We start from the raw sequence: 25,111 nt of genomic DNA, 5'->3' as shown, positions 1-25,111 counted from the left end.
GGTATTACTACTGAGGGGGTTAATATTACTAATTGGTCCACTGTGGGGGTCGTTATTTTTACTGGGGCCACTATCAGGGTCACTATTAGGGCTCGTTCACACGGGTGTAATTGTATTTCGGTCACACAAATACGCAGCGTATTTGCGCAATCGAAAATCGCTTATGCTTGTATATTTGCGTACGCAAAAAGGAACGCAGATGGGCCCACTGAAATGATGCGCAAATATGCAGTGAATACATCGGTTTCCTGCGCATTCACCACATATTTGCGCGGCCCATTCACTTCAATGGCCTATCGGGGTGCGTAGTATGTAACTATATAGGTCATGCTGTGTGACAATATACATCATGTGAATGAACTCATTGACATCAATAGCTTCTATTCACTGCATATTATGTACGCAAATACGCTTGTGTGAACGAGCCCTTACTATACTGACTTAGGTCCCCTGCACACGGGCGGAAATTCCGTGGCGGGATTTCCCACAGAATTTCCGCCCATGGAAGCTGCCATAGGATTGCGTTAGAAAACAAAGCGCGGAATGCTCTATTTCTGTCACTCCCCGGCCGCTGGCTCTGCTCTGCGCATGCGCCGACTAATCACAGAGCCAGAGCCGCGGGAGCAGGTGAGTGCCGCGCTGGTCCCTGCAGGGGCTTGGGTTGGGATCCGACCCGGCCGTCTGCAGGCGGCCTTACAATCGGACCTCTGAAGGTCACCATAAGCCTGATGTGGCCCTCGGTGAAAACGAGTTTGACTCCCCTGGGATGGACCATCAAAACGGAAAACAAAAACGCTGGCGTCTTTCTTGTCACTTTACTATGCACAATTACGAATAAAGCGAACACAGAGCGGTGGATCAAATATCAATTATTCTGCATCGTAAATATTCAGTATTTACAGGATTTCTAATAACGGTGAACAATAAGCGGAAATAAACAATGAAACCTCCAGCCTGAAGTTCTGCTGCCTGTGAACACGTTGCAGTACTGGGTCCGGCCTCTGGGTGACACTGCAGCGCTCTGCCTTGTTTTGTAAACAGTGAAAGTGAAAGTAGGCTGTGTGCCGCCTGTACGGGGTAGAGCGTCTCGCCTGTCGGCCCTCTCTCCGGCCTGGACCATGTCTGCGGTCCTCCTGGAGCACCCCCTGACCATGAAGAAAGAGCTGGCTGTGGGGGAGGAGGACGGCAGCTTCTTACTGGTGGATGACAATGAGAACCTGCAGGTAGGAGAAGAGCGCAGCGTGTGGGGTGATACATGGAGAGGCCAGAGGGCACCACACACAGCCAGTACCTACAATGCAACCCCCAGTACTAGTCACTGCCTCCTGTACCAGTCACCATGTCATCAGTGCCTCCCATAGATATCCCAGTAACAGCCACAATGCCCCCTATGCCAGCCAGTGCCCCCTATACCAACCATTGTGCTATCAGTGCCACCTATACCAGCCACCATGGCATTGGTGCCTCCCATAAATACCCCCAGAAACAGCCACAATGCCCCCTATGCCACACAGTGCCTCCCATACCAGCCATTGTGCCATCAGTGCCTCCCGTACCAGCCACCATGGCATCAGTGCCTCCCATACCAGCCACCATGGCATCAGTGCCTTCCATAAACACGCCAGTAACAGCCACAATGCCCCTTATGCCAGCCAGTGCCTCCTGTACCAACCATTGTGCCATCAGTGCCTTCTATACCAGTCATCATGCCATCAGTGCCTTCTGTACAGCACCCAGTACCAGCTACTGACTCCTATACCAGTCACAGTGCCATCAATTCTTTCCATACAACCACCAGTACCATTACTGCCCCTATACAAGCCACCATGCCCCTGTACCAGCTACAGTCCCATCTGTGTTTTCCATACTCTCCACAGTAGCAGCCACAATGCCCCCTATGCCAGCCAGTGTCCCTTGTACCAAGCACTATGCCATCGCTGCCTTTCATACCTTCCCCTATACCAGCCACAGTAGTGCCCCGTATACCAATCACATCATTAGTGCTGTCTATACAACCCCAGTACCAGTTACTACCCCCTATACTAGTCACATTACCCCCTTTACCAACCATTGTGCCATCGGTGCTTTCCATACAAATCCCAGTACCAGCCATAATGCGCCCACATCAGCCGTAGTGCCTTCTATACCAGCTACAGTGCCATCAGTGCCTAACATGCAATCCTCAGTACCAGCCACTGCCCCCTGTACTGGCCTCAGTGCCTTCTATACTGCCCCTTATACCAGCCACTGTGCCCGTTATTCCAGCCACAGTGCCACCAGTTCCTTCCATACAATCCTCAGTACCAACCACTGCTCCCTGTACTAACCTCAGTGCCTTCCATACTGCCCCTTATACCAGCTACAGTGCCATCAGTTCCTTCCATACAATCCTCAATACCTGCCACAGTGCCCCCTGTACCAACCACTGTGCCATCTGTACAACTCCCAGTATCAGTGACTGGTATATTGGACACTGGGGCTGGTATAGGGGGCACTAACTGGTGATGCGGGTTGTATGAATGGCACGGTACCGCAATACCAGCCTCAGTACCCTCTATACCAGTCACCACTGCGTGCAGTTGTGCCACCCACGGGGCCGACTGCCTTCTGTACAGCACCAGTACCTGCATACATGCTTGACCGTTGCTCCATGCATTTGTTCCCACTCTTATGGTGTGCCTGTCCTGTGAGGGTCGCAGCAATCCTCTGGATAGGGGATAAGTGAATATTTTCGGATAACCTTTTTAAGCCGGCCATACACATCAGATCGCTGTAGGCTGACCGCTATCCCCCCTGACCCCCTCCATAACGCGCACATTTGGCTTGGCGTTCTCTGATGGTCCCATTGAGATGAATGAAGCAGTGGTGCACATTTGTGAGCAGCGCTCTATTCATTCAGTGATGCTCCTTACCTTCATTCTCCCAGCAGCTGGACTCCCAACAGTCTGTGGATATGGGACAATGTATAGAAAATGTACCGCCTCCACTTCTTATTTACTAATTAAGGCAGATAATGAAACATTTTTCCAATTTTTCTAATCCGTTTTTATATTTTGGTTGTAGATGATATTGTTGTCTCTACATGACTGTGGGGACGGCACTCCTGTCTGAGCTAATAGTGTTTAGAAAGATGCTTTACAGCAGCCTCGTAGGTCATAGACACAGTGGACAGGAGGGGACATACTGAGTTCCATGTTGTGGACAGGCCCCATGACTTGTGCAGGAAGGGGGAGGAGGTGAGCTGTGACCACACCTAATGTGAATGGTGGATCCTGTGGTAATTGTATATAGGTGTCAACTTTCAGTGTAATCCTGCCTGTGATGACTGCTGAGAAATGTTCTCCACAGAAAACAAAGTATTAGACGGTATTCGCGTATCTTGACGCCACCGGAAGCTAGGGATTTGACAGGAGGAACACCCCTGTCACACCCCCAGCTCCCGATAGGGTCAAGAAGCAAAGGTCCTGGAAGGACCTAGGAGTTAGGGAGGCCACTTACAGCGCGGGGGGGCCGAAGCGGGAGACATACTGCTGGAGGACTGACACCCGGGGACATCACTGACAGTGCTCCCGCCTGCTTTCGCAGCAGTGGGAGCCGACACGGGAGCCTACAGTGCAGAACTTCACCGGAGACAGCAGTGCCAGCGCTCCCGCCTGCTTGCACTTTAGGGGGAGCACAAGGGGGACGCAACTTAGCCGGTGGTGCAGGAGTGCCACCCGGCAACAACACCGCCGACGCGACTTACCCCGCTCACTCCTTGTTTGCCTGCGGTGGGAGCGACAGCGCGATTGCACAGTGCCGAATGCCATCTGAGTGAAAGCATTGGGGACGGTACTCCATGCGCTGCCGCCGGCTTCGGCCACTAGGGGAGGGGCAGCGGGAGCACCTGGTGTCGTCGGAGGGGAATTGCTGTCAGCGGTCAAGCACAGGAAAGTAGTCGTCCATCAACTTGTGTCACGGATGGAGGGTTTAGGGTGAGGGGTAAGTGTAACAGTTAGCCTTATATTAAAACTTTAAGGCTAACTGTGACACTTACCCCTCACCCTAAACCCTTCATCCCTGACATAAATCATAAAACTGCTGGGTGGAACAGAGGTGAAGGCCTCCATGTATGTAAGCTGCTGCATGAGCTTACTGGGCTGCAAGGACCTGCACCCCGCTCTCAATCTTCACTCCACCAGGACTTCCTGGTGGCATCAAGATACACTAATACCGTATTAGACTATTATTGGGCTTAGTGGTAAGTGTGAGAACTGCAGGATTTTAGTTTTTTTTTGTTTTTTTTTACTATAAATATAGATGGTGATGTCAAAATTCTAAAAAAGTCACCAAAAATATGTTTAAAGGGGCTCTAACTTTTCAGATTTCTGCTCATCTACTAGCTTGTCTTAGTCTCAGAATTCCTGTAATAGACTTGCATTAAAAATATTGTCACTTTACCAATGTAAGTCACATGTGACATTGCTGCCACTAGGGGTCTCCCTTTCAGTTTCTCTGCAATCCACTCTTTGTTGTTCTATAGCAGTGATAGCAAACCTTTTTCAAACCGTGCCCAAACTGCAACCCAAAACCCACTTATTTAAAGCAAAGTGCCAACAGGTCAGGAGGCGGGGCTTATCACGATGTATGATTTTAGCTCTGTTGCTCTAAAAAGGATCGGCCGCTTCAAAATAGACAGCGTGCAGATTTTGACTGCTTTTTGGATGCGGAAATGCAGCAGAATTTGCCACAGAAACTTTCGCTGAGGACATTGTGCAGCATTTCCGCCACGTGTAAGAATACCCCAGCGGTAATAGTGACACACACCCCCCCCCTCCCCCCACAGCAGCCCCAGCGGTGACAGTGACCCCCTACAGAGCGGTCCCAGGGGTGACAGTGACCCCCTACAGAGCGGTCCCAGCGGTGACAGTGACCCCCTACAGAGCGGTCCCAGCGGTGACAGTGACCCCCTACAGAGCGGTCCCAGCGGTGACAGTGACCACCTACAGAGCGGTCCCAGTGGTGACAGTGACCCCCTACATGGCTGCCTCAGTGGAAACAGTGACCCCCCCACAGAGTGGTATCACTGCAAGATCACTGTTAACGTCCTGTTAACTCCTTCCCTGCCGTAGTGTAAAAAAAAAAAAAGAGGGAAAAATAATGTACGAAAAAGAAAAATGTAAAAAAAAATAAATGTAACCCCCCCTCCCTTTTTTGTCCTTTTTCTCATATTAGTATAAAAAAATGTAAAATCCCACATATTTGGTATCGTCATATCCATAACAATGCGTAAAAGAGCCAAAGCCCAAAATGGTACCAATAAAAACTACAGCTCGTCTCGCAAAAAACAAGCCCTCACAGAGCTTCATCCATGGAAATACAAAAAAGTTATAGAACTTTGAATGCAGAGATTTAGAAAAAAATGATTCCCAAAAAAAGAGTTTTTAATGCACAAAAATGGATAAAACCTAAAAAAATATAAGAATTTTGGTATCGTTGTAATTGTACCGGCCTGCAGAAAAAATGTATTGTGTTGTTTATGCTGCATGATTAATGCTGTAGAAAAAAATTCTATGGCAGAATTGATGCGTTCTCTCTCCCTGCGATCATAATAAAATGTATAAAAGTTTTACAATATAGTCAATGTACCAATAAAAACTACAGTTCGCCACACAAAAGCCAAGCCCTCATACGGCCGCGTTGACGGAAAAATAAAAAGATGTGGCTCTTGAAAAATGGAGATGAAAATCCACCAAAAATCGTTGCGTCCTTAAGCCCAAAATAGGCCATGTCCTTAGGGGGTTAAGCTCCCCCTAGTGGTAGCTGCAAGCGGCCAGGATATTTATGGCAAGTTGGGAGATTTGGAGCTTTGTTTAAGAAAAACAGAAATCGGACCCCAATAACATGATATAAAGAGAATTAAAGGGGTATCCATGACAGTTTACTATTGATGACTTATCTTGAGGACCAGTCATTAATAGCTGATGGACAGGGTTCCGCTGCTTGGGACCCCCACCGATCAGCTGATCCTCGTGCCCACTGTCAGTGCAGAGAGCGCTGGAAGCAGATAGCACTGTCCATACTGCAGCGGCCTATCTAGTACTGCTGATGCTGAATTCAATGGGAGCTGTGCTTGTAGTACCAAGCCAGGCCACTGCAGTGTTGACAGCGCTATCTGCACTGACAGCGGGCTTGGCGATCCTTATTGAATTATTCAGATGAAACCAGTAAAATGGCGTAGACACTTTAAGCTCAGGAAACCAGTAAGTGTGTCATAAAGAAAATAGGACGGATGACTTTTATGTTCTTTGCCTTTATAACTCACAATTAGGATATCGGTTATTTTTATTCTTGGACTGAGCCGGGGGGGAAACCATCTGGATTTAGTGGCCGTCCAGTGAATAAATGAGCTGATTAACAATGACATCGGGAGATTTGCTTATCTAGATTACATTGTCAGTGCGCTCCTGACACAGAAAACTGGATTGCAAGTGCAGCTGAGCATGAGAAGACAGCCAAATCAGGGGGAGAAGACATGCCATTCATTGACATTTATTAGGACGGGGTCACCGTGCGGCTTAGATTTCACGTACAAATGACAAATTTTATAGCTGATTGTGACAAAAATAAAAGAAATATGCTTTTATACGTCCATCTTCTCTGTATTATAGGTATTAAGTTCCCTGGTGCAAGCACCGAGTTGTCACCGGCTCCAAGTTTTCATGGCAGACTGTTTTTGTCGGGTTATTTGCCATCGCCTTGCCCAGTCATCTCTAGCCCCCAGCAAGCTGGGTATTTTTTTTACTGACCTCAGAAGGATGGAAGTAACCTTGAGTTGGCTACCTGAATCATGTGGGATTGAACCTGCAACCTTCAGGTTGTGGGCAAGAGCTTAGGACTGCATTCTGGCTTAACACTGTACGCCACACAAGGCTCTTCTCTGTATTATACAGATCCATAATATGGTGCCTCAAGGAGACCCCCATATAGCAGCATGTGTTATGCGCTACAGGTCCTTATGCACTACCGCACTACACTACTGATGTTGTATCCTGGATAGGTCATCAATAGTTGACAGGTGGAGTCCGCCACTCTGGATCCCCACGGATCAGCTGATTGAAATGACAGTGGGACTTAGGTGGGCATTGCTGTCATTTCAGCGCATACCCCGCACAGTGCTGTACATTGTTTAGTGGCTTTGCCTGGTATTGCAGTTTGGTCCCATTTACTAGAAAATGAGAAGGGTTGAGCAAACCCGATGGTATCGGAGGTTTTGTTCCCCGATGAATGTCCAAGGACCAAAAAAAGCCTTAGGAAGGGTTGTGAAGAATGAATGAGCTGTGGAGGTGTTGCTGACCAGGAGAACCCACCAAGGTGGGCACGGCAGATGTGTGAAGAGCTATAGGAAGAAAAGACTGGTCGGTGGGCACAACTCTCCAGAAAAGATGGTAGGATGTATTATCCAACTTCCCTTTTATTAAGTACATTAAACACCCAGCATAGGATACGCATTGGATAATACATCGTGCCGTCCCACTAGCTTTTCAGGACAGCTGTACCTATCCACCAGTCTTTACCTCCTATAGCTCTTCATTCACTTAAATGGGGCTGAGCTGCTCTCAGGCCATGTGGCTTCTGTACGCGACGTTACAGGCCTGAGAAGGGACCATGGCTCTCCCTGGTGGGCAGGTCGGGCCATCTCTGGTGGGCTGCATTCCTCCCCTAGTACTGCCCCTCTCTGCTACTGTGACCTGAGACGTTCTGCATGCAGCACTCCAACTCTGGCACATGCGTCAGGAGCAGTGCATGCACGAGAGTTGGAGCGCCATGTTGATGACATGGAGGATGTTTCAGGTCACAGTAGCAGATGGGTGAGTGCGTTAGGGGAGGAATGCAGCCAGGCAGAGATGGTCCGGCCCCCTACCGGATCACTCATTGGGATTTAATGCAGTGCCAAGATTGGCCTTGGTAAGAATACTACCATTTAGGCAGGTGACACATGAGCATTTATGTGTCTGTAATACAGAATACTGTCCCGATCTGACCGAGAGTCTCCTGACCTGAACTCCGAGCAACATGGATTCCTATGATGCTTGCTAGGAGACCTTCATTGTCTGCATTAAGGACACATAAATGCGGACAGAATACGCTGCAGTGTAACCGGCCAATCGCTCGCAGAAGCCAACAAATGGTCTTTTACACGGCCTGACAAGAACATTCGTTTTCCAATCATTGAGCCATGTGAAGCTGCCGCCAATCATCCGATGAGCGAGCGAATGATCAGTCATCAAATCAACATATGTTTTGTGCAGCACAAAAAAATTGATGGCTGTATATCTCCTCATGTGAACAGGGGATGTGTGATGAAACTATATGCGGGACTAACCTTCGTATGTACAATTGTTCGTCTTTCATTATAAATTGACCTGTGTGAAGATGGAAAAAACGAGCGCCAATCTTGTTGAACGGCCATCTTGACATGGCATATATAAAGTCATGTAAAAGGACCTTTAAGAGGTTGCCTTTTGCTACTGATGACCCATTCTTAGCATATGTGATGAATAGTTGATCAGCGGAGGTCCACTGCTTGGAATCGTCGATTGGGTGATCCCCAGACCCGCTACCCTGTTTCCCTGAAAATAAAACATACCCTGAAAATAAGACCTAGCATGATTTTGAAATGGTGTCCAGGCAGATATACATGTAAAAAAGAAATATTTTGAAGCAAAAATTAATATAAGACCCTGTTTTATTTTCGGGGAAACACGGTATCAGTGTGCATACAGCACTGGCAACATTGCAGTGACCAAGTTTGGTACTACAGGCACAGCTCCCTTTGAATTCAATGGGAATTGTGTCTGCAGTACCAAAGTTAGCCACTGCAACACAGACAGCTCTGTCTGCTCTGACAGCTGGCCCAACAAACAGCTCTTCAGTTGGAATGGATGGTGGACCCTTGCCAAGCCGAGTGTACGTCATCAAGAGTAAGGCTGGGTTCCCACAGGGCGGTATCCCGGAAATCGTGCGGTTTGGCCGCAGCGAAAAAACACAAGATTTCCGCCGGGAAAGCGCTGCTTTAATACCCGCGGCACTTAGCCGCGGGTTTTGGAGTGGCTTGGTCGCATGCTTTTCCGGCTGGCGCTCCCATGGAGGAGAACGTGGCCGCAACGGGGAAAAAAATTGACATGCTGCGGCCAGGGAATCCACAGCGCCGGCTTTGCCGTGACAAATTGCTGTCCCGTGCGGATGAGATTTTTGACAAATCTCGTCCACATGGCTGGCTAATCGCAGGATTAGCGGCCGCAGGCGGATTTGCTGCAGCGAAATTCTAGACGGACGTTTCGCGGCAAATCCGCCCTGTGTGAACCCTTTTTCAGACCACCCTTTTTAATTGTGATTTGCTCTCCTATATGCAAGCTCCTTGCACGAAAGAACTGATTAAGTTGTCCCTCTTCCTACCTATGATGTGTGCTCTCGCCCCGTTTAATATATCTTGGGGTAGACAGGGAGATTGGAATTATTTACGTTAAATAGATTAAATATGAACTTTTGATTGAAAATGTACTTTTACGTAAACAAAAAATTGATCGAACAGTAGTATATCAATAGGGCGCGCAGAGGGAGCATTCACACCCAGGTCAAAGGCTCCTTTGCCACATGAGGACTTGCAGTATTATAAATGGTGCATGGTTGGTGGGGCCCTTTACAGCCCAGGAGCTTCACGCTCTCCCATTCATAGATATGGTGTATTAGAAGAACCAATAATGCAGACTGCCATCTTTTGGAAGAATTGCATCCATCCACCGTGCATTTATGTCATCTAGTTGACATCTTTTATTTTTTTGCCTTCTAGGTACAAGATGTGTCCGACCTCATTACCAGACTTGGGTGCAGTCCACAACAGCCTGTTAAAGTTCTTAGTATTTTTGGGAACACTGGAGATGGGAAATCACACACACTCAACCATATGTTTTTTGGGGGCCTTGAGGTCTTCAGAACGTCCCCTTCTCAGGACTCTTGCACCATCGGGGTGTGGGCTGCATACTACCCCTCCTTGTCCCTGGTATTGCTGGACACTGAAGGATTACTTGGGGTGACAGATAAACAGAACCAGAGGCTACGTCTTCTTCTGAAGGTGCTCGCGGTGTCCGATATGGTGATCTATAGGACACGGGCTGAGAGGTTGCACAACGATATGTTCCAGTTTCTAGGAAATGCTTCCAAGGCTTACTTGAAGTACTTCACCCCCGAACTGAAAGCCTTATCAAGTCGCTGTGGTCTAGAAGTCACGTTATCCAGTCTTGGACCGGCTCTCTTAATCTTTCATGAAACTTTACGGACAAATCTTCTGGGTCATGGTGAGAAACTTTTGAAATACTGTATATTGAAGATACAATATATATCTTTGATAACGGTCATATTATAAATGTGTCTACGTTGTTTTCTGATGTCCCACAGGAAGTAAGGTGCCTGGACAGGCAGAGACCGACCTTCTAAAGAGGTTCCATGATCTCGGGACCCCTCCAGAGGCTTTTAGCTCAATCCACTACGTAGGAACAAAGACTGTGGTCCCTCCCACTGATTTTTCCAAATTAAAAGCGACTGTGAAGAAACAAATGCTGGATACATCTACTCGTTCATCCAGGCCACTGGCTCACGTGTTCACAGCCTTACAGGTATGATGTGGAAGTGATGCATGTAAATCTGGACACGTCCTCCTTTGCAATCATTTGTTTCAATCTAAGCAAAATGAAAAATGAAGCAACTTTGCAAATCGCTATGATTAGAATTCTCCTTTAGTTTTGTGTCCACAGCTCCTATGCAGAGCTATGTGTTTCCATGGTTACAGACTACATACTATGTAGTCTGATCGTGCTGTCATTCTCCTTTTCCATTTGTCTTCTACTTCTTGCTAGTATAAATATGGCATAACCAAGACCCATGAAGCTCTGTGTTCTCCACTAGAGGCAGCACCATGATTATATTCATTACAGATTCCATATGAGTCTTTTAGTAAAAGAGTCGGTGTGCTTCCATACAAAATAGAAGACACCTGCTGGTACAACATGAGTTTGTAGTTGTCTACAGATTCGTAATACTGTAGCTTGCGTAAGTCCTAAACAAGAATGTTTCTTTTCATTTGCAGCAAGAATAGATCTTGAAAATGGTAGAGAATGGAAACATAGACACAGAAAGCTGCATAAATTTTAATTATGCACCGATTAAAGGGGTTCTCTGGGACGTTTACTATTGATAACCTTATCCAAAGGATAGATCAATAATAGTTGATTGGTGGGGGTCCACTGCTCATGATTGCTGGTCCACTGTCAGAGCAGACAGCACTGGAAGCAGATAGCGCTGTCAACATTGCAGCAGGCCCGGCTTGGTACTACAGGCACAGTTCCCATAGAAGGCCACTGCATGGCACACACTGCTATCTGCTTCCAGCACTGTCTTTACTGATAGAACAGCTGATTGGCAGAGATCCCAAGCAGCAGACCCCCATCGATCAACTATTGATGACCTATCTTGACGATAAGGTCATCAATAGTAAATAAAAGTACCAGAAAATCTATTTAAAGGGAACCTGTCACATCCCCACAGCACCATAAATCTAATTATGCTGCTAATATGGGACGTCACAGGGAGTCAGGTAATGTATTTTTATCTGTTCTCGCTATCCAGCTGTGTCCCCTCTGAATTCAGCGCACCATACGAAAATCTCACTCTTTTCATAGTCCCGTGCGCTCTCCCATACAAGTCATACTTGCTTTATTGTGTTGTGGGGACGCGATGGGTTCCCTTTAAGCTTTATTTAATAGCCTATATAACGCTTGTGTGTTTTCCTTGTAGAGTCTGAGCGAGCGGTTCTCAGGGGATATTCCAGATGAGCAGGTTCATATCACCTCTTTCTTCCCAGACGAATACTTCACCTGTTCTCTGCGCTGCCTGAGCTGCCGGTAATTCTGAGCCTCAGATAGGAACTTGATATCAAGTTTATTAGTAGACCATCTTAAAGGGGTTGTCCCGCGCCGAAACGTTTTTTGTTTTTTTTTTCAATAGCCCCACCGTTCGGCGCGAGACAAACCCGATGCAGGGGTTTAAAAAAAAAAAACGGATAGTACTTACCCAAATCCCCGCGCTCCGGTGACTTCTTACTTACCTTGCGAAGATGGCCGCCGAGATCTTCACCCTCGGTGGACCGCAGGTCTTCTGTGCGGTCCATTGCCGATTCCAGCCTCCTGATTGGCTGGAATCGGCACACGTGACGGGGCGGAGCTACGAGGAGCAGCTCTCTGGCACGAGCGGCCCCATTCAGAAGGGAGAAGACCGGACTGCGCAAGCGCGTCTAATCGGGCGATTAGACGCTGAAAATTAGACGGCACCATGGAGACGAGGACGCCAGCAACGGAACAGGTAAGTGAATAACTTCTGTATGGCTCATAATTAATGCACGATGTACATTACAAAGTGCATTAATATGGCCATACAGAAGTGTATAACCCCACTTGCTGCCGCGGGACAACCCCTTTAACTTGCGATCCTCCTGCTATATGAGAAGCTGCCATAGATGTTATGATTATAGTTTAAAATACCATTATATGATTCGTAATGATTGTCATTTTTTTAGTCATACTAAAACTGTTGGGTTATTCACTCGAAGGGGTCTGGCTGCCGTTCCAGGCAGAGGCCACATGTACAAGTCCCAATGATCACACGATGATGGCCTATCACTGCCTATACACTGAAAAATCCCTTAAAGCAGTTTTATATATATATATATATTTTTTTTTAAACTGACTGGCCATGCTGAAAAATAATATAAGAACATCTACTTCCCCATCCCTGCATCTGCCGTTCTCCCCACCATCTGGCAGCCAACCTATATACGGGACGTCAGGCACAGACCTCAGTGGTGGACAGAATGACTGCAGCATATAAACAGAGCACTGGCGGGAATAATGGCAGTCATGGCGGCGTTGCTGCGAGAATGCTGGATTGGTCATCATTTTTATTTTATTTTTTAGAATAACCAGACGGTTTGAAGGAAAAAAAAAAGAATTGGAAAACTGCTTTACAGGGTTTTTTCACACACATACTATTAAAGGCTAACCCCTGTGTAGTTGCTGGCACTTATAATTTGCAGGCACAGCTCTCATTAAAATCAGTGACAGCTGCGATTACAAGCGTGGCCAGTACACAGGGGTTGGGTCACCCCCTGTGTATTGTGGTTCTCACTGTGGGCAGCTGTCAGCTAAGGACTGCGGGCACTCGCCAGTTAGGGTCTCAAGCGGCCGACCCCAGCCAATCAACTATTGATTGGCAATCCAGAGTATAGGTCATCAATAGTATTTGCCCAGAAAACCCTTTTAAGGCCAGCCAAAGGCACATGGCTGTATTTTTGGGCTGTGTGCTGTGTATTCAGTGGACAGCACACGAGACCGTTCTAGTCCTATGAGGCTATTCACATGCACAACCTTTCACACGGACCCATGGTCTGCATGAAAAAGCTCATAACAAGTCCTATTCTCGTATCTCTGCAGGACTTAGGGAGATTTGTATCAGAAAAATAAACCTCATTTTTGGTTTTCTGCCTCGCTTTCAAAAAATCATACCTCCTTTATTTATTCATCGACGCGGCTGTCTGAGGGCTTGTTGTGGGACGAGTTGTATTTTTCAATGGTGCTATTCAATGTACCATATAATGTACTGAAAAAAGTGGAGTGAAATAGAAAAAAACACAATTCCACCATCTTTGGGGGCAGGTGTTTTCACTGCGTACACATTGCAGCAAAAATCACATAGCTTTATTTTATGAGTCGGTACAGTTGGGGCAATACAGAATGTATATAGTTTTTTTTCTTTGCTGCACTGCTTTGAAAAAAAAAAAATCTTTAGGAAAAAAAACAGCTGGCACCCTTCTTGTATGGAGCATACAAGAAGGAGCATTCATATGCCCTGGATGTAAATTTGCCCCCTGGGACCTTAAGGAATTAAAGGGGTTGTGCAAGACTTTTACTATTAATGACCTATCTTCAGGATCCATAGTTAGCTAGCTGTCTGTGTGGACAGTGCTGGAAGCAGATAGCACTGTCTATATTTCAGTGGCCTGGGTTGGTATGGCAGGCACCACTCCCATTGAATTCAATACCTACCCGGACCGCTGCAGTGTTGATTGGGATCTCTAATGCTGGACCCCCTCCGATCAACTGTTAATGACCTAGTCTGAGGGTAAGTCATCAAAAGTAAAAGTTCCGGCCGTAATGTGTAACTGAAACTAGAGTTTTGCAGTATGGCAGCAGTGGGGCATAACTGACTTTGTTGATGGAAGTTGGCCTGTGTAGGCTGGATATCAGCATGACTGCCCAACCATCTAATGTGTATGGGGGTGTCCCGAATCTTCCTCGACAGCAGATGTTATTATCTCCCTTGTTCTCTAGAGAGATGAGCCGCTGCCAGAAGAGCCGCTGCCAGCAGCTTATTATTCCCCTCTTGTTATTAAAAGCACATGTCCATGCTGAGCTCAGCGCCCATATGTGCAGGGGGGTCTGGAGAAGAGCGACCTACAGTGTATGGCCAGCTTTATCTGTGTGATGCAATGAAGTAGCTGCGAGCCAGAAGGTGGAGTAGACTATGTAGCTATTTGCTCATAAACGAGGCAAAGACCTTATTTAGCCTTAACCTTACATTGGCAGTTCATGCTTGCGTTTACAGGAATGAAAATGTAATTTTTAGCAGTGTTTCTCTGTGTTTTAATCATTTTGAATTCTTTTTGCTAATGATAATCAACAACATGGCTAATTAGTTCCACATTGATATAAAACTTCTGACCCATCCAGCAGACATGGAAGCTACAATTCTGCTGGTTCTAATTAACAAGGCAGTTTCTGAGGTGGGTGAATCCTGTGTCGGCGCCTCCTCCGCTAATGTAGTAAATATATTATTTATGACCTACAGGTCTCGATGCAAGAACAGGATGAACCATTTGAAGGATGGCGTTTCCCACCAGGCCGATGGTTTGTGCCAATATGCCCACGAATATAACAACAAAGTTTGGATATGCAGGGTGAGCAGTACCAGAAACGGGAACACGGTGTCTCTAAAAGGGACACAAAATGAGATAGGAGAAAAGGATAGGAGACGTGAAGAATAGAGACATCTGTGTCTGCTTAGACGGATTGTACAAGGTCTACTGGGATGGGATTCGTGGGATAAAGCTTTGCAGGACTATGTAGTAAAACGAGTTATAAGACAATTATAGGAAATGTGTTCTAAGCTTTGTCTCTTTCTCACAGCGATGTTATGAGAGCGGACGAGAGATGCCGGTCATACCGAAGACTGTGGCATCTACAGACAGTCCCTGGTTTGGTTTGGCAAAGTACGCCTGGTGCGGGTGCGTGAACTATTTTAAAAAATATTCTTCCACCAGTGAAGCTTGCTCTCAAGGTTTGGCACACGATATCACAGGGTGCAAGGCCAGTTTTATAGGAAATGGGGAAACCTTTATTGCGCTTGCCATTTTTAGACAGCTTTTCTTATTAGTGAAGCCCACATAATAAGTTTGCCTTTAAGAGAGTATTCTCACCAGTTGCATACTGCCCTGAGCCATAGGTATGTACACTGCGCTTGCGTATGTGTTGTTCTGAAGTGCTGCAGCATTTCAGAGTAAGCATACGTTGACGTTTGATCGAGGGTGGCGCTCGGAGTCACAGCCGTTGGCCGCACCGGCCTCTCCCTGCCTGGATCACCTACAGTGACAACTGTTGCCCTATACACAAACAAGGAGAGAGCTGCCGCTCTGCATGATGCAGGTGGTGCAAGGCTGGCGCGGCCCACCCCTGCGAATCAGAGCTTTGTTCAGGATCAAACTTTAAAGTATGCTTATTCTAAAATGCCACCGCGTTTCAGAATAAGGGTCCTTTCAAACAGAACAATTATTGTTCAGTTTATCGCTGGATCATACAAAATTGAAGAGAATTGTTCAGTGTGAACACTGCCAGTTACTTAATGATGATTTGTCTCCTTATCGTTGTGTTGTTCAGTTTATACAGGCATAAAAATCAAATGAAGATCAAAGATCAGCCCATGTTAACAGGCAGTCGTTCATCTATGAATGACTGCCTATTTACTGTGAAAGGAGGCGGGCGGCCCGAAGCCATCCCCAGTGCGCTCCGCCTCCATTCACTTAACCAAAGCACAGTAGCAATAATCACTGTGATGCGTAAGGCCTCATGTACACGGGGAAAATCAGGCCCGCCGCGGATTCTTCATGCAGAATCCCGCAGCAGGTCCCTCCTTTCCCGTGGACATGAGTCTAAAAAGTAAGCATTACTTACCTGTCCAGACGCTGCGGATCTGCCCTCCGCCGCGGCCAGATCTTATTTTTTCGGCCAGGTGGATGTGCTCGGCACGCCAGCAGCGTGCCGCACGCATGCGCCGTGCACTCCATTTTTTGTAAACTCCTGCTCTCGCGCGCTGGAGAGCAGGAGTTCAGCTGCGGGTGTGCCGCGGATCCGGACGGCTTCCGCACTAAAATGGAGCATGCTGTGGGTGTTTTCCCGCACACGCAATCCGTGCCTCAAGGGAAAATGACATCCGCAGGTATTTAATTACCTGCGGGTGTGCAATGCATCCCTATGGGGCGCGGATCACACGTGCCGGTGACCCGCTGCGGATCTGTCCTCGTGCACATGAGGCCTAAGCGTCTGATAATTGTCCTGTGTCCCTGGTGCCCTTTTGAAGTGGTATTCCCATCTCAGTTGGTCATGGCTGAGATGGGAATACCTATCTGAATGATATGGCCAGGGGTGGTTGAGATTAGGGAAATGCCTGTTCTATGCTGTTTCTGTAATCCTGCCACCTCTGACCATGGCATACAGATGGGTATTTCCATCCTAGCCATGATTGACTGATATGAGTATACACCTTTTTAAGAGCCCACATAACACTGCTGTATAATCTGCAAATAAGTAGAAGAAGTATTCCCCTTAAGAATGCACAGAATACTATAATAATATAGTTATATAGCAAATAATACCACCATACACTGCTAAATAGTAATTTTAGTTTAGCAGTTTAGTTTGTCCCTTGAGTACCGGTCCTTGGGTGGCCCTCTAGAAAATGAGGCAATTGACCAATTTGCCACCACCTAAACCTGCCGTGACAGGAAGCTTTTTCCAATCTAACCAATCTATTTTTGTTCACTTTCTATGAAATTCTGTCCCAGCACTGTATATATAATTCATATTAAAGGAGATGTCCCGCGCCGAAACGGGTTTTTTTTTTTTTAAACCCCCCCCCCCGTTCGGCGCGAGACAACCCCGATGCAGGGGTTAAAAAAACCACCCGCACAGCGCTTACCTGAATCCCGGCGGTCCGGCGTCTTCATACTCACCTGCTGAAGATGGCCGCCGGGATCCTCTGTCTCCATGGACCGCAGGGCTTCTGTGCGGTCCATTGCCGATTCCAGCCTCCTGATTGGCTGGAATCGGCACGTGACGGGGCGGAGCTACACGGAGCTACACGGAGCCCCATAGAGAAGAGGAGAAGACCCGGACTGCGCAAGCGCGGCTAATTTGGCCATCGGAGGGCGAAAATTAGTCGGCACCATGGAGACGAGGACGCCAGCAACGGAGCAGGTAAGTATAAAACTTTTTATAACTTCTGTATGGCTCATAATTAATGCACAATGTACATTACAAAGTGCATTATTATGGCCATACAGAAGTGTATAGACCCACTTGCTGCCTCGGGACATCTCCTTTAAGCTCATACAACCTGTTAAATACAAAATTTCATATATTTTTTTACTACAACTCCACCTCAGGTATGTTCTTGAATGCCGAGTGTGTGGAATTATTTACCGGTGTCGGCAGTATTGGTATGGAAATAAAGACCCAGATGGATCTGTTGTTCGGCAGGAGGTTCGGCACGTCTGGTCTGAGGTACTTGCAAAATACTGTTTCATCTAAATGCATACAGCTGAATACAGTTGTGTCTTATGTATAGTAGGGCATGAGCAGTTAGAAATAGTGTGCTGATCATGCGACGCCATGTTTTCGAGAGGTTGTAAGCTGTTTCTACTGCCCTGGTGCATTGGACAGATGGCAGACAAGCCTCACCACCTTGTAGAATGCCCAACTGCTGTCCTCCGATCTGCATTACTAAGGCTGGGTTCTCACTGGGCGTATTCCCAGCAGAAATCTTGCGGTTTGGCCGCAGCAAAAAAACGCAAGATTTCCGCTCAGAAAGCGCTGCTTCAAAACCCGGAGCACTTAGCCGCAGGTTTTGGAGCGGCTTGGCCGCAAGCTTTTCTGCTGCAGCCAGCGCTTCCATAGAGGAGAGTGCGACCGCAACGGAAAAGAAAAAAAAGGACACGCTGCAGCTGGCGAATCCGTGCCGCAGCGCCGGCTTTACCGCGACGGATTAGCCATCCTGTGTGGACCAGATTTCTGAGAAATCTCTTCCACATGCCTGACTAACCCCGGGATTAGCAGCCGCAAGCAGAATTGCCGCGGCGAAATTCTGGATGGAATTGCTATGGCAAATCTGCCCTGTGTGAACCCAGCCTAAGAGTTCTCTGGTTTAACCCCTTAACGTTACAGGACATACATTTACATCCTGGAGGTTTGGCGTTTGTGTGTGGGGGGGGGTCAGGGGTCAATCTCGCTCCATACAATGCGGTTGTCTGCTGTTTCTTACAGCTAACACCAGCCCACAACAGCTCCCTTCAGCAACGCCACTGATTGGAGCTGATAACCCTTTAAACTGCACTTTCAACTAAATTTTGACATGTCTTAGAGACATGTTAAAAGTTTTGATCAGTAGGGCTTCCACTGCCAAGACCCCTGCTGGTCACTAGAAGGAGAGGGCTGCAGTGCTCCCACGAACGCTGTTCCCCCTCAGTTGTTTTTGCTGCTTTTCTGCTCCTACCTGGCAGATAAGGACGGATTCACAGAGAAGCTTCCTATACACGTCTATGAGGCGGTATTCAGTTGCCGGGAGGAGCCGAAAGCGGTGAGAGGGAACAGCGCTTGGGTAAGTGCTGCAGCCACCTTGTTCTAGCGATCACCGGATGTCTTGGCATCGGGACCCCAACTGATCAAAACCTGATATCCTGTAGCTAACTCCGTTTTAAAGTGCACCTGTCTCATGACTAGTGGCCAAGACTAGTGCTATGTCTCTTTTGTCACACTTGTCATATATATTTGTTACACAGAAGTGAAGCAAGTTCATGGTTATCTGTTTACTTCCCTACAGAGTGACTCCTGCTCCTCCGACCAACATAATGCAGCTCAACGAGTGCTGGACGGGATGACTCTCGTCATTCAGTCGGTGAATGAGTACAGTGCTGGGCCCACCCGTGCAGTCACTTCCTGGGTAACTGACCGTGTGGCTCCTTCTTATTGGCGACCCAATGCAGAAATTACAGTAAGTTTGACTTTATAACTATACCAGGTGTTGTCATCCATTCACCTGCTAGGCCATTTTATTAGTGTTTGGTCTGGTTCAGCTACCTATGATTCTACCTTTTCCAAATATTCAGAGTATATGAACGCCCATGCTGCTTTATCTGCCTAATCTCTGCATCAACATATATCTTTTTCATATTTTCTATGGCACCTGTGTACAACATAAAGGAGTGCCATGGATGCAAGAAAGCCTTCCAATTAGAGGAGCAGAAACATCATTGCCGAGCTTGTGGAGAAGGCTTCTGTCAGAACTGCTCCAATCAGAAAATGCCTGTTCCCGAGAGAGGCTGGGGTCCGTCGCCTGTACGCGTCTGTAAAAAGTGCCACAGTAGAGTGCCTGGGAAAGGTAAGAGACAGAGGTAGCTGAATGTGGACCAGTGTCCTTTTTGGATCGCACGTGTCTCCTGACCACATTCTGCAAGCTGAGGCAGCCGCATACAGGAGACTATTAAGCATCTGTCTTCTTTGAACTCTATGGAAGGCACATACATATGCCGCCCTCTTTCTATAATTCCTGTATCCAGCAGTCTTAGCATTGATGACATATACTCTATCCCAGGTTATATTATGTTCTATCTGCTCCAGTTATAGCTCCTCATTGTACTTTTTGATCAAATAGAATCTGTGATACATGTGGAATTTTTAGCTTTTTGTTGTCTTTTTGCTTGTCCCTATAGGTCAGCAGGCAGTGGAAGATGATGGGAGTAATCTCTTACCTCGCAAAGTGACAGAGATGGCCCAGAGCTCACTGAACATGATGTCTTCGGTCATAGAATATCCCATGTGTAATGTCTTTATTTTTTATTCTAATTTTATTACGTTGTAAAGTAACTCTCCAGGCCGGACCAAAGGCGGTTTTACATGGTCACATATTCTGCCCATTAACTGGCAGCGATCAACAATACAGCATGTCGATCGGCATTTGTTATTGCCACTACCACCATTGAGCAAGCAATGTGTGTACAGAGCTGCTGAATATGTGTGCGACATAGACAGGCTGTTCCAGTTAATGTTGTGGCAGGACAAATGGTGAGGTAGGCTTCACCGTGTTGCTAAATAATGCTAAGAAACTAAGGGAAAGCAAGATGAATACTAAGCGTATAATCTGTTTTTATTTGTAATTGCTTAAGTTAAGTGCATGAAGGGCAAATAGTTTACGTCAACAAGTTCTCGATGTGTCCCCCTTCTGCTTTAATGTAAAGCTTATGAGTGAATTATCCAACTGCGCCCATTATTCTTCAACACCGGCTGATGAAGTTGTTTCCAAGTCTAACATAACATGTCTCCTTCAGCTTCCCTTCCACCACCTGATTTTTAGGTTTGGGAGAAGCTGAAAGCTGTGGACAACATCATCACTCTGCATCAAAGACTAATGGGCGCAGTTGGGCAACTGGCGCTGGATGAATTAATTGCTGCTGAGCACTAGAGCATCCTACTCTCACAGCGTTGCTATGCAATTAAAGGAAAACACGTAGAGAACTTGTCGATGTAAACTATTTGCTCTTTCTGCACTTAAATCATGCAATTACAAATAAATAAGTTTTTTACGTTTAAATTTAGTTTTCACACTCCTTTCCATAGGCTGAATGCAGACGGCCGGGTTGGATTCCGACTGCGAGATTCTCGCAGCAGGATGTGACCAGTGACCCGCAGCTTACCTGTCCGGCGTCTTTGCTCTGCTTTGCGGGTGTGCCGGCTAGCACGCAGCCGCACATGCACAGTGCAGAGCCGGCGCGTCAGCGATGATGTGGCAGTGCGAGCCTGTGCAAGGCTCGCACTGAAATAGGACATGCTGCGCTTTTGTTATTGCGCGACTTTTCCGTGATCAAAATCGCAACCGTCTGCATAGGATTGCATAAACCAATGCAATCTTATGGCAGCATGCAACGGCGGAAATTCCAAGTGGAATTTCCGCCCGTGTGCATTTGGCCATAAGTATACTTTCCTAGCATTATACATCAGCAATACTGTGAAGCCTGCATTTTTTTCTGCCCTGTCACAACATTAACTGGGACCCTCTGTATAAATAAATAAATATGCAGCACATGATCACTAGTATGGAGACAAACAATCATCACTACGATTGTTCGTACCCATGCAATTTGCATTCATAAAATGGTAGAGTTGGAAGGGACCTCCAGGGTCATCAGATCCAACCCCCTGCTCAGTGCAGGATCACTAAATCATCCCAGACAGATGTTTGTCTACAGACGTTCATTGAAGGAAAATTCACCACCTCCTGTGACAACCTGTTCCGCTCATTGATCACCCCCACTTTAAAAACCTTTTTTCCAACATCTAAATCCTGTTACCTCTCACACGGGGAGATGTGCTGCCGACTAATGAGCTTTTTTTTTTTTTGCTTACATAAAAGATCAGGTCATTGTTGATTTGTCTGTTGATCACGGGCATATATTTACACAAACCGATGATCAGACAAACAAACATTCAGACCCGGTCTTTGGCCCATTACACTGTTTTCTGCCTGGAGCATGGGCAGAGCAGGACACTAGGATTTAAAGAGCCCTAAGGAGAGAATCTTTGTGGACAGTAAGACATGTACATGGGAATTAAAAGACAAGATATGGTTGCATGAGTAATCCATATTACTGGATTCAGAAATTACAATCAATCTCAATTCTCCAGCCCAAACAAACTTTAAAGGACAGATGGCAACCTTAGCTTATTTCATGTGTGATGTGATTTTTTTTTTCTTCTGTTCTTAAAGTAGTACAAGACAAAGTTTTTCTGGGTTCCTGCTATGTACTCTACATTTAAGAATTCATTTGGCAACAATGACTGATTGATCATTGAATTCAGCTCATTTGGGTTTTCTCTAATTTATAGATTTTGTGAAGGAAGCAGCACGCCCCAGCTACTGGGTATCAGACCAAGAGATCACCCATTGCCATGAGTGCAAGAAACCCTTTACATCTGAAATGTCAAGACATCACTGCCGGGCTTGTGGCCAGGGTTTCTGCCGAGTGTGCTCCGATTTCCAGCGATCGGTGCCTTCCCGTGGATGGTATCACCCTGTACGGGTGTGCCAGAGTTGTAACACTAAGAAGGAGGAACTATAAAGTGGATGATGTCTTTGATCCATTGGAAGACTATATCGGCTAATGCCTGAGATGTTAATCCTCTGTAGTAATTGCCTGCTGTGGCACAATAACTTATTACCACTACTCAATTGGCTTTGGTGCATGCACTCTTGATTATGCATCTCAGCTTTGTCAGGGATATTAACATGATCTTGAAGACTGGAATCAGGTTTTCTTAAATACCTCCCGACCCTGAACACCTTCAGCCTTCCTTCATTATTCTCTGGGTCGTTGAATAGTGGAACTTATGTAAACACTTTATTGATGTAAGCACTTACCACCTATGCAACGGGAGTACAGGTAGACTTGGAGCATAAGAACCACATCAAGCACAGTTTTACTGCCCAGGAGACAAGAACGTACATCCCTAGAAGCAAACCTTGCAGTTGTTATGGGGCCCTTGGAGCGAGCGGCCTACCTCTGGTTGTTCAGATCTCCCCTTACTTAAGGAACTGCATTGCTAACAAACAAGAGGCATAGGCCCAAGGGAAAGGGAAGCAAAATCTGGCTCCATAATGGTGGGACTCTTTTGCTATTTGGCCCTCTATGCCACTCACAGTAGGCTAGTAGCAGGGAGAAAAGGGAACGAGGCTGTGCGGCACTCCTGGGATACACGAACATACAGAAGTCTATGCATAGCCTACAAGGATTTATGACTAATTATACTCTTTCTGTGATCGTTAATTTGATTTGTATTATTCTACTACGGCAATTTTTTAATAATCACAGCTCAGGATCTCCATATCCTATAATTTATAGGTAGCCCATGTCAGATCATCCCTTTCAGAGTAGTTCAAGAAATATAGTTAATTGAGAAGTAAATTGTTTTTTTGTACTCTGAATGAAGCTTCTGAATTGTTGTCTCATTATGGGAGATTACATTGTAAGATAAAGTAATTTAAAGTAGGCATCTTTTAGGATTCACAGTTGTATACACTACTGCTCATTCATTTCAATAAAATTACTCGAATCTTTGATTTGGCGGGGGCAAATGAACAAAAAAAAAAGCTCCTTTAGTTTGTGATGATTAAGGAGTTATGTTTTGTTCTTGAACACATTGTTTACTAATGAATTGAGTTTTTTCCACATCCTAAGCAGCAGGCATCGGGGCAGCTACACAATGCATTTTACTTGCAAAGGGTATTGCAGTGACAGGTTGACGAGTGTGATATCGCTCCGTGTTTTTCTTAAGAAATTGCATGCCCATGTTTTTCTTAAGAAATTGCATGCCCGTGTAAATGCACTCTTACTGAGAGGTATCTGAACCTTGTTTCAGTTCACTGACAGATTTTTTGCACCAAGAAAGGAAAATGTTGGTCATGTGGTCATGGTTTAGTACTGAAAAGCAAACACTGGCGGCAGGCAAAACATGGCAGGTGATTGGATGCATTGGGTTTGAGTGGCTAATTGTGATAGGGATAGAATAGATAGATTGCCATGCAGGGGCCACACATCCACCTGGACCTGGCCCTATCCACACAAGCCAGCCATATTGCATTATGAACAACCCCTTTTATTGATGCCCATCAATGCTAATGTTACCAGACTGGCGTACAATGTTGAGCAAACCTGCTACAATGAATACAACAACCTTGAACAGTTTGCCCAAATTTGCAACATAATTCCCCTTCCCCCCCAAAATGTCTAGTACTAATGCAGACTATGTAGAGCTGTGTGTCGTCACCTTATGGGTTATTAATGGTGATCCAAGTACTTGAGCAGTGCAACAAACAGGTTGACATATATTGCAACCATTGGCACTGTGGAAGAGCATCAATTTGAGGCTGGAATAGGTCCTAATTCCTAAACAGTCCTTCATAGAGCAAGTCATGCATATTAAAACTGGTTGAACTTGATGATTTTGACATGATCAGCTGACAATCTGTTGTGTATGAGGAGATCTTTCAACTATAACATTTCGGGGGAAGGATGTGGCATGTAGACGTTGCTTGATCCTTTGCAGTTATCCTCATCCTGGGCAATCCAGTATACACGACCGATTTAAGAATCACAGAGACTCGTTCATTTTTCACAAGGTCCTAAATATTTACATATAATAATTGTGAATCTTTTAATGATTTTGTTTAGTTTTGGCTTCATCATAGACACATGATGCAATTGATGAAACATTCCTTTAATCAGTGTTGCTTGTGTATAAGGAACAGTAATCATTTCTATTTTTTGGTCTTGGAATAAATTTCTTCTTCCAGTTGTCAGGCAGCTTGTGACTTTTTCTCAGACACTGAATGTTTCTTTTCTCTCACTCTTGCATAGAGTTTAGCTGCACCAGATGTTCCTCATGGCATATAAACATACATAATTACTAGGATGATCTGAATGGAGACACTGGGAACCATATTTGAAAATTGGAAATCTCTAGCAGGGATATATTGTCCTCTTTTACCCTCTCCCATAATGCTGTGGGAAGAAAAAAATGACTTGCCAATTACAGCTCCAAAGGGATGGGGCTCAACACTCAGGGATTTGCAGCTGCCTTCAGCTGAAGAAGACAGAAGCATGGAGGCTGAGTGATCATCTTATCATATGGCTGCATTCGAC

At 46.1% G+C, this 25,111-nt stretch overlaps 1 protein-coding gene across 1 annotated transcript; it reads left to right on the top strand.

Moving 5' to 3' along the window:
* The first annotated feature begins 1,052 nt into the window (after nucleotides 1-1,052).
* On the top strand, nucleotides 1,053-24,772 carry LOC136580546 (zinc finger FYVE domain-containing protein 1-like). The gene is made up of 11 exons (XM_066581178.1): nucleotides 1,053-1,223; nucleotides 9,833-10,337; nucleotides 10,438-10,655; nucleotides 11,833-11,939; nucleotides 14,938-15,046; nucleotides 15,276-15,373; nucleotides 17,807-17,924; nucleotides 19,240-19,410; nucleotides 19,620-19,797; nucleotides 20,129-20,236; nucleotides 22,299-24,772. Exons 1-11 carry the CDS (start codon nucleotides 1,119-1,121, stop codon nucleotides 22,529-22,531), a joined length of 1,950 nt encoding a protein of 649 aa, XP_066437275.1. The 5' UTR covers nucleotides 1,053-1,118; the 3' UTR covers nucleotides 22,532-24,772.
* Nucleotides 24,773-25,111: the final 339 nt, after the last annotated feature.

This window comes from Eleutherodactylus coqui, chromosome 10, assembly GCF_035609145.1.
Source record: "Eleutherodactylus coqui strain aEleCoq1 chromosome 10, aEleCoq1.hap1, whole genome shotgun sequence".
Taxonomy (NCBI): domain Eukaryota; kingdom Metazoa; phylum Chordata; class Amphibia; order Anura; family Eleutherodactylidae; genus Eleutherodactylus; species Eleutherodactylus coqui.
Note: the sequence above shows the minus strand (reverse complement) of the source record. Positions and strands in the feature narration are given on the sequence as shown.

What these genes read in the sequence shown, in the direction of transcription:
- LOC136580546 (XM_066581178.1), top strand. Translation starts at nt 1,119, where the DNA reads ATGTCTGCGGTCCTCCTGGAGCACCCCCTGACCATGAAGAAAGAGCTG. An exon ending in TTCGGCACGTCTGGTCTGAG is followed by an intron (nt 17,925 to 19,239) that starts GTACTTGCAAAA and finishes ACTTCCCTACAG; the next exon opens with AGTGACTCCTGCTCCTCCGA. An exon ending in GGTCATAGAATATCCCATGT is followed by an intron (nt 20,237 to 22,298) that starts GTAATGTCTTTA and finishes TCTAATTTATAG; the next exon opens with ATTTTGTGAAGGAAGCAGCA.